General features: G+C 30.2%; 1 protein-coding gene across 1 annotated transcript; it reads right to left on the bottom strand.

Annotated features, from left to right (window-relative positions):
* Positions 1 to 1180: 1180 nt before the first annotated feature.
* Positions 1181 to 10578, bottom strand: LOC119678063. The gene is made up of 3 exons (XM_038089711.1): positions 10366 to 10578; positions 5490 to 7030; positions 1181 to 3010 (listed from the first exon to the last, which is right to left on the bottom strand). Exons 1-3 carry the CDS (start codon positions 10385 to 10387, stop codon positions 1529 to 1531), a joined length of 3045 nt encoding a protein of 1014 aa, XP_037945639.1. The 5' UTR covers positions 10388 to 10578; the 3' UTR covers positions 1181 to 1528.
* Positions 10579 to 10607: the final 29 nt, after the last annotated feature.

The following is a 10607-nucleotide window of genomic DNA, read 5'->3' as shown; positions in this document are numbered from 1 at the left end:
TAGCTGTTTTAGACATCTTTAAATATATAAAATTGGTCTTTAGAAACATCTATTGGTTTAATTCTTTCTATAAAATATTTGGACTGCGAGTTTCAGGAGTTGAATCCTAAACCGTGGACTTAATCTTAATTATTTAAATATTCATTCAACATTAAATTTAAATAAAGCAAAATAAATGTACATACAAATTTTATATCTATTACTTAAAAAGTAAGAATACCTTCTGCTCAAAAAGTACCCGAGCAGAAGGTATATCCAAAAATCTTGCTAAAGTCTACACAGTGTAAACGCTTGATAATTGACTTAAACTTTAACTCTGTGAATCACATAAATTAAAAATAACTAGGCAGTTCTTAATGTTTTTTTTTTACAATTATTCGTAGTTCTCGTAGTTAAATTAAAATGCGAACTATTTCCAGATTTTTATTTATTTATTTAACAAAAAAATTTAGATGTCTGACAGTAAATTATCTATTTAGTTTATTGCACAATAATATTGCATAAGAGAAACAGTAAAAATTTTATTTAATATGTTTTAGTTTCTAAGTATAAATCTTTAAGTTCAGAGATATATATTTTTATATAAATCTAATAGAATCAATATACAAATATAAAAATACACAAAAATTAAAACTCAAAATAGTTAAACAAAATTCAAATATAATAAAAATTATATTCGAACAGTACAATAATTAATTTAATACTATATATAAGTGTAAAAATATTATGTAGAAATATATAACATTGACAAGTTAATAAAAAAACTTTAAATAAAAAATTCATAATTCAAATATTGAATGGACAAAGTGTGCAAAAAAAGGACACAAAAATAATTAAAAACAATAATTATTTCTAATATAGGTTTTTTAAAATTGTTTATAAAATCACTTAAATTAATTTAATTGTATATCATTTTTTTTCATATATAAACTTTTCAATATTAAAATATATTTTGAGCAAAGTGCAAAAACTGTAACATTTGTTTTTAATTTTGTTTACATATTTTTTATTTTGATTTCATTTTTTCTATAACACAATTGGAACGTTTCAAAAATTTCTCGTAGTTTTATATAGTATATATTAAATTATATTAAAATTATATATCTTAACTAATCCATAACATTATTATTCAATCATATATAAAGTGTATATAAAGTGTTAATTTAAAAAAAAATTATTTATTTTAGATATTGTGACGCGTTTGCTTTATGTGTGAATTAAATTAAAATTAATCACAAAAGTAGTGTCAAGTTTTGATTATAAATTTAGGTGACATCTGATTTTACTTTCTGATGAAATACGACAAACAGTCATTATATAGCTGTGTAGCTATATATTTTTGTATATATTACTAATTTTACTTCTTATAATTCCATAACATTATTGTTTTACATTCATTAAAGGATTGTAGTCATATGAAAACATTATTTTAGAAAAACATGCAACATTGAATGTTTTATTCAAATTAATAAATTAAATTTAAAGCAAACGTTGCACACAGCATAGCTTCTTTGTGTATTGTAAACATTTACGGTGTAAAATAATCCTGTTTTACTGTTTCACGCATTTTAGCAAAAAGTGTAGAATTCTTAACATTTGATGTGTCCACAGCTTCGCTACCATCCAATTTAACAATAGTTACCTTCTTTCTCAAGGAAGGTGCTTGAGATTTTGCACCCGACATAAAATATGTTCTAATAGGTGGTTTGACTCTCGGCTCATCAGGTCGAACACTTAATTTTTCATTTGATTTTGCCTGACCACCGGTCTCATTCTTAACCACATCATTGGCATTTGGGGTCGGATGAAAATTCGGACCAGCATATTTGCTTGGACGCAATTTCTCAGGGATCATTTGTGATTTGAGTTCAAATTCCGTTGTGTTAACCACTTCACAATCGATTTGCATAAGGACTACGTCACCATTAAGTGATGGATCACCTGCTGGTAACATAAGTGACATTTTAGGTCGAGCACTTTTATTGTAAGCCGATGCTGGTAGCAAAATATGATCCATGTTAAATGAGAGTACATAAAATGTATCATCTTTACGATTAATACCCTTAAAAAGACGTAAATACTCTTCACTTATTTTATGTTTGTATAAATCCAATGAGTTCTTATTATTCCTATTGCCATTACCGTTAACATTGCCATTGTCATCATCATAATCATTGCGTTTACCTTTTTCATAAATATTGTCATCAAATCGATTTCCGTTTTTATTTGCAATTTCCATATTCAATTTGCTTTGCTTATTATTGTATTCCGAATCTTCCACTATATACTTGCGTTTCTGTTTTCCATTAAGTAATGTTTTCTGTAGCGGTAGATCAATCGTTTCAAAATAATCCGGTGTCAGCTTGAATCCTATGTGATTATCCAGGTCGTTATCGATCGATTTGTGTAAACTAAGATTAAGAAAATCATTTCCATCTATCCATTTATGCAAGTTACTAGCCAAACGCAAATTTTCAGTATGATTAAAACTATCCCCCATGCCGTCACTTCTCGAACCTAAAGGCGGTTCATGAGCAGTACTATTAAAAGTGATTCCCGCACGTGTACGGTTTACTGGGCGAATGAAGTGCAACGGTGGTGGTGGCATATCTAATTCAGCATCACGTTTTACGCGATGTACTGCTGTCTCGTTGAGCTCCTTTTCTGGCTCAACCCAGAGCAGACGTCTGCCGATGGCTACGGGTTCTTCTGCCTCAACGGAATTCTCAATTCCGTGCTTATTAAGATAATTTTGAAAGTTTCCCACATTCATGGTGACCATAAAAGCCATCGCAAACAACACTGCCACATTCTTTTTAATATTAGCCGCTGACATCCGCTGCTTGATTCCTTTCAGTGATGGTTTCGAAGCAATCTTTACATTCTGTTGATCGGCTCCAGTGCAATTATTGATGTTTAATGAATGAAGTATAAATTCGCTAATGTTACTATTTTTACACTGGCATGTCTGCGCAAAAGCTACCAATTGTGAACGAAGTGATGAATTTTCCTGCAATCACGAAAAATTTTCATTAATAAAAAATTAATACTGTTTTAAGCTATAAATAATTTTTAATAACATGTAAATATTTTTAAAAAACTGCATATATTTTTATTATTCTTATGGAATATAACTTATTCAAGATTTATATCTAAAAGTAGTTCCAGTAATCAACAGATCTATATCCTAAACTCACACATCGATCCCAATGACCAAGCGCCACACAGCACTCACAACGGGACTACAACAATAAGTCTAGAACTCACTTAACATCACCGACGTAAATCCGTTCATAAATCTCCAAGCAATTTTACTGTTTTAAAGAACGGAAACCGAGCCGACTTTCTAAAGCAAGGTTTGATATTGGTATTATTGTGATAACACATAAAGATCTAAATTGCAAATAACATTCATAGATTAGGATATAATCTAATAAAGGAAGTTTAAACAGCGAGGCGAGTGTTTGGGAACAAGAGAAGTATATGATATAAATAGAAATCAACCTTTGTTAAGGCGAAGAAAGTAGGATTCTTAATTGTTGTAGTCAAACATTAATTAGACTCAAACTGGTGGTGTATGGGCATAAAGGCTAAATTGCCATATCCACAAAAACGAGAGAAATAAGAAGCAAAGGCTTCGAAAGCAAAGAACCCAACACATTAAGAGGTATATCTTAATACCCCCGATTAAAATTTACATAAAAGATAAAGTGCTATTTAGAAAAATAAATATCTTAGAAAGTAATACTTCAACATGCTTAAGAAGTTGTTACATGACCACTACAGTTAGTAGATACGAGGGTATCAACCACATAATGTCCGTATTTAATTTACAGATATTATTAATAACATATTAATAGAATACGTCATTCAAAAAATAATAATAATAAGCTGAGTTATATATTATATTCTCTTTATTGTTTTTATTATACAGTTAAACTCAAATAGCAAAGTATATAAAAATAGAAAGCAAGTGTTTAGCTCATTTTTTTACTAAACATCTGTGTTTATCGAGCTTATAAAAGCAAAAATTCTGGTGAATCAATTGCTAATGAAACATATGTGTTGTAAATAATAAAATTTTATTAAAAATTTTAATAAAAATTTATATTATGTCTACGAAGCTAAGCTGTCCAGGCAAGTAACACCGGAATAGAGACCAGGTTTCCCCGTAGAATCGCCAAATGGCAAGAAGTATTCATCTACAATCAGGGTAGCATCAATTATAACAAAAGATTATTTATAACACAAATAATTTATTCAAGACCTATATAAACATGGACATACGACATGGATAGATTAACGTTCATATTTCTCCATTTCTTATCATCACTTATAATGACATACATAAATGACACGGATAGATTACGACTCATAGTTCTGTAGATCTTATCATCACTGAGATAAAATTTGTAAGAAACGTTTATACACGACGTAAACAATTTCTGTAAAACCTATAAGAACATGAATAAAAGGGATGGATGGATTATTATAACTCCGCTTCTAATTATAACTTCCCAATTCTCTTTCTGCCCCGTTCATATTATTCCCTCACTCAATCTAATTCAACTACATTCAATATACAACTTTGATCTACAACAGGTTTTCTCAACCGCCAGTCCGCAAGATAAACAATATTAATTTTTTTTGGGAAGGTGTTGCTACCGATTCTGGCAGAACACATTGAATATTTTTGCAGTCCCCCTTATGTTTTAAGCTGGGAAGTAATTACTTTACACATTTCTTGCCTTGTCGATTGAAATCCCCTTTGGATTTGTGCTCATACTTGTTGGGCTTCCTAAAAACGATTGCGCTTAAAAGTATGCTATAAAAAACGATTTCAACCAATTATGTTGTTGAAAATATGTTTACTGGAAACAGTCACGACGGACGGTAAAGTATCTTTAAGTAAACAACAACAAATTAGTTCGCACTTGGAATACGTAACCGTATTCCGAACCGTTCAGAGCTGCTAATTTGGCTAAAAGAAATTGTAAGCAAACGTTGAACTTTACGTTCCACTTTTAACGCATTTTCGTTACCTAAATTCGTTGCTTACTCAGAAGAAATGCGTCGCAATTTCTTTAAATAAAAATAAGCATTTAATATAATAACATTTTAGCAGATAAACAAGCTGAGGTAGGAATAAATAAACATAAAACAAAACTTATTTCGCAAGAATGAATTGTTTTCGAGCATTGCCGGATTATGTGATTTTTTGCGTTTAATTCTGGCGCATGAAGTGCATGTGCTCGGGCATATCTCAGAAAACAAAAACCGCTTATCTGTGCATATAGTGTATTCTACAGCGTTCCTATTGATAAGAATTATTATATTGTATAAATATTAATATTTACACAGATATATTTATAGCACGAAAAAAAACATAAAAAATAAATTGAAAACGAAATGCAGCTTTTTATGAATAATCTAGAGAAAACAAAAGCGAAAAAAGTGATACTTAAATAGTTCACTTCACACTCACTCACCCCCTTCAATGAATAATTTTCCTTCTCTAAATTGTTGATGCGGGTTTCCAACGATGTGACGTACTCCTTCTTCTTTTTACGCGACAGTGAAGCCGATTCACGATTCTTAATCATGCGCTGTTGCTTCTTAAGCATTTTTTCATCCATGATGCCTTTATAGACGCTGAGATCGGGCGCAGTGCTTGCCGTAACCGGCACTTTAGCAACTGCACTTGTTGTACTTATGGGGGGGTTATTAGTTTTATGGTTTGGCTGTTTAATGACCATAGGTCCATTGGCTTTCACAATTTTCGGCATAAAAATTGGCTTTGAGTTTTGTGTATTCGATATACTCGCAGGTTGCACGATTTTGTTTGCTGTTATTACTTTGCCATTTGCAGTTTTCATAATTATTTTAGGCATCTGACCAGTGATTCCACCAGAGATTTTTGCACCTTTACCATTTGAATTCATCTTCTGCATTAAAGCCTTAAAATCATTCGAAGAAAGGAATACCGTTTTAGGTTTAAAATTTGTATTGGTACTTGAATTTGTATTTCCTGCTGCTGCTGCTGTTGTTGTTGTTTGTGGTGGGGTATCTTTAAATACTTTGCCTTTTGTGGCATTTCCTGCAACAATTTTAATAGGTTGCGCCGCAGTTTTGGGAGCTATCTTAGCCTCATTTTTAACAGTTGCTTGTGCAACGCTTTTTACCGATGTGGGTGCTTTAATATTCGTTACTGGGATCCCAGCTGCTATTTGAACGGTCTTAACTGGTATAATAACCGGCTGCACTTGTTGTAAGGGCTGTAACTGTATTGTTGGGGTGGAGTTATGCATTGGCAATATAGGCATAGACATAGGTAATATATTGGCGCCGGTAGTAATGGATTCTATATTTTGTATTGGAAATTTATTATCAACAAGAATTTTTGGTACCTCCCGCATAGCTGTACCCACATCGTACATTTCTTCATCATAGTCTGCCTCTTCTGTCTTTGTAACGCAATCGTAATTACTATCTAAAGTGTAATTTGCATGCAGAACTGTAGAAGGTACAAAGAGCTTATTTGGAACTTCATCACTGGAATTTTCAGTTTTTATGAAATCCATATTTGTAAGATCATATTTTACTTCAGATGATGCATCACTTTGTACACCGCTTGTTGAGCTGCCACTAGAACTTGTGCAGCTACCAGTTGGGGATGGTGTACTTCGCATAGGTGTAAAATTTTCATTTTTAAAATTTTTCTCATCAAATAAATTGTAAATATCATTAGTGTTATAGGAATCGCCTTCCAATGATGAGGTGGATAAAGTACGCTGTGATGCATCATGTGGTGGCGTTGAGACATTTGTAGTTGCAGGTGAAAATTCAGAAAAATCAAAACTAAACTCTTTCCATGCTGCTTTTTGCATTTCAGTGTCTTGAGGAGGTGCTTTAAAATCAAAATTATTAAAATCAATCGAGGAATCTAAATGCGAGTCTGTAGAACGTAATATTTCCTCCAGATCATCCAAGTCATACTCCCCGGGAGTGGGCATATACGATGCAATTTCATCTGTAATATAAGTAAATATATATCTTTTTTTAGTAAAAAATATAATAATTATAAAAAATTGTAAAAATTTTGTTAAGTAACATACGGAAAAAATTGAATTAATTAGATCATTTAATTTTTTTATAATTTAATAATTTTACTTAATCGAATTTTTTTTGTATTGCCTTATAGGAAATAAAATGTGGCAACAAAGTGTTAAGTTATTATGATTTATGATTTGGTTTAATTTTTTTATTTTTACACATCTAAATTTCGGAATTTCACTTTATAAATAGTTGAAAATGTGAATCACCTACTGTTTTCACAATCACTTCCAACTTTGGAAGCAAAACTGCTAGAGTAGCAAAAAAGTTTGCATTAAGTTCGCAAAAAAAAATATGTTTCAGTAAAATTTTGCTTAAAATAAATAATTTTTTGAAATAAAGTTTATATTTTTAATTTTCCGGTATCTGGATTGGAACACCGTACATTTATATATTAACTATACTGTAAATGCAACTCTGTTGTTCTATTTAAAAATGCAGTGACTTAACTGTATCTTTACGATATATAAGTTGTAATAGTTAGAATTCATGAATATTATTTTAAATTCATAATTAAGAATGTTTTAACGGCTAATTGATTAAATCTAATTGATAATTGAACGAATCTACAGATTCGTGTATCCAGAGTATTTATCCGAGCCCAACTTCCTCAATAAATTATAATGTGATATATTTTCAGTCGATATAAGATATCCATCTACGTATTTTTTTCACTTATTCATGAGTTTCTCAATAAATTATCAAATACTAATGCTGCATCCGATATGAGATATCGAACTAGAGCTTCATACGTTTATGTATCTATAAATAAATTAGTTAAAGTATTTATGTATAAATTATCAAATACTACTGCTGCATCCGATATGAGATATCCTACAAGAGCTTCATACGTTTATGTATCTCTATCGGACAAGTTCTCAACCATGTATTTTGTACTCTATATAATTAAGTTTATTAAATATTTTGTTAAGCTGATTATACCTAATTCACATATAGACCTGATTGATCTATAGCAATTTGAAATATTTCTAGTAATAAAATTTTAAGTTTTGATTCGATTGTTCTAAACTTTTGTCTTCCTTAAAAATCAAAAACTTATTCCAGAAACAGTTTTATAAAAAGAACTGATAATAACCAAGTATTGCAAAAAAAAACTGGCTCATTATGGATCCAAAAGATAGACATATTGTAACAATGAGCAAGTAACTTAAATTATAATTGGATTTTAATATAATAATACTATTTGATTGTTATTCATATACTAAATATATAAATCTTATGTTGTGTTTGTAATCTAGATAGAAGACTTTTTTCTTTGACCGTTTTTATAGGAGATAAAAAGCGGTACCTTGTCATATTTACAGAAAAATATGTAATATGTAATTAATGTAACATAATATTATTTCATTAGCTATTTAATTGATTCAATATATTAGGAATAGGTCATGTGATCTCGTATTTTCGTATATTGTAACTTCGATAAGATATGTAGTTCTGTTTTGTCTGTTAAAAAGTTCTATTTACGCAGAATTAAATTAAATTTATCTGTTACAAAGATAATACAGTAGTAGCTAAACTAATTGTAGACCCGACAATTTTTATAACTCTTCACTAATATAATATAATATAATATTGTTAACCATTTATTTTTCGCTGATTGAATATTCAAGTGGTTTCCTGAAATCCTACTCATCCCCAATTCACTCTTACTCCTAAACGATTCCCTTCTCTCTTTCACACTACCATATGCTAAACCATGTATACATTTTTGTGATTTCTTCTTGATAGATGTTATCTGCTTGATAGATCTTTGCGGGTACAACAACAACAACAACAAGTTGTTATCAAAAAGCACCTATTATTATAAATATTATAATGCTAGCCCTTTAATTTCCGGTAATGGAATAACTCAAATAGATAATGAAAAAAAAAATTGTTAACTGATCGAAGAAAAGTGATGACCTCTTATTTATCTATACATGCAGAAAACTCAACACGAGACCATCATTAATTTTGAGACCATCATCATTTTTCATTGAGCACATTTAAGAAATACTGCTAGCCATGGACGTGTAAATATGTAAAAGCAAAACTTCGTAAAAGATAACTTATTCTTGCTTTATATTGAAATATTTATAACAAATTTTGTATAATTCAATTTTTCAAAAATAAAAAATAAAATTTTATTATTTTTAACACACAAAAAACTAAACAACATATCTTATCTGAGTTACAAGATACGAAATTACGAAATCACAGAACCTACTCCCTCCCATATTGAGAATATATTGAGGCAATTATCTTCAATTCATAAATTATCGTTCTTAGACAATACGAAACCGTACGCCTTCGAAATATCTTATCATCACAGTCTCAATATCATTTCTCAAAATATAACAAAATATATAATAAAAATAAAAAAAATAATAATTTTTGAAACAACACACAAACAAAATCCATACACTTAAACAAAATGTTAATTAGAAAAAAAATGTGCTCCGACTTCGATCTTGTAAGTTTACAAATAGAAAGGAGATTACCATGACGAAAGAATGGAAGACTTTTCGACTTTTCAAAAGAAAGCTAAACGGGATGTTGTTGGATTACACAAAAAATGAGCAGCGCAGCACTTTTGTGTAGTGGAATGACTGGTTTGGCAAACCTGTTCCACTTGGTTGAATGCTTTCTTAAGCAATTGGAATGCACAAGAAAAGGGAATAAAACGTGCTCAGAAAACTTAAGTATGAATGGTGGTTATGTTGAAAACAATTAACAATTAACGGTAAAAACATTAAAATACGCAATACGAAGTAATTAAACACAAGTATGGAAAATCCAGAACACACAAAGAAAAGGAATTAAGGAAAAAAAAAAAAAAAAGCAGAGAACTCATTTATATTATTTGTTTTGTATTGTGTAGGTGGGCAGGCATATGGCAACAAATACGTCAAGAGAAGTTTTGTAGTATTTTTCATTTTTTCATTTTTTTTGTTTTTTTTTAGAAGTTATGTTTTTTTTCACAAAACAACACAATACACAAAATAAGCATTTTACTAATTATATATTTACGTTGCCGTTGAAATTGAAATATATTGTGAATTTAGCGTGTCCCAGATAAATGCACTTTATGGATGTATAGCTGCAAAAATAAAAGTGAAGGGCGTTTAAAACCGTTTGCCATCATAGGTTTACTCATAACTGAGTACATATAGTCACACACATACACACACACGCACACTCAATGAAATACTTTTTAACTGATACAGCGATATGCACACATTCACCACTCACCGTAAAAGTTATCAACGTCCATCTTAACAATTATATTTTACAATTATTTCGCACCAATCGCCATTAAATATATTAAACATTTCATTATTTTATAGGAAAATGTACACAATCCAAAATTGTACGGCTTTTTTCAGCCGGAATTCACTTCGTCTGCGAACTCAACGTTATTCACAACCGATACAGAAGCAAGTCAAGTGTTGACTGAAGGTAATTGTCAAAACAGTGTTACAGAGCAGCGCATT

Source organism: Teleopsis dalmanni, chromosome 2, assembly GCF_002237135.1.
Source record: "Teleopsis dalmanni isolate 2A chromosome 2, ASM223713v2, whole genome shotgun sequence".
NCBI lineage: Eukaryota > Metazoa > Arthropoda > Insecta > Diptera > Diopsidae > Teleopsis > Teleopsis dalmanni.
Note: the sequence above shows the minus strand (reverse complement) of the source record. Positions and strands in the feature narration are given on the sequence as shown.

Coding starts and splice junctions, on each gene's coding strand:
- LOC119678063 (XM_038089711.1), bottom strand. CDS start 10,387: ATGGACGTTGATAACTTTTACG. Junction 7,031..10,365: donor GGACGTTGATAACTTTTACG/GTGAGTGGTGAA, acceptor CTTATATTACAG/ATGAAATTGCATCGTATATG. Junction 3,011..5,489: donor AAAATTATTCATTGAAGGGG/GTGAGTGAGTGT, acceptor TCGTGATTGCAG/GAAAATTCATCACTTCGTTC.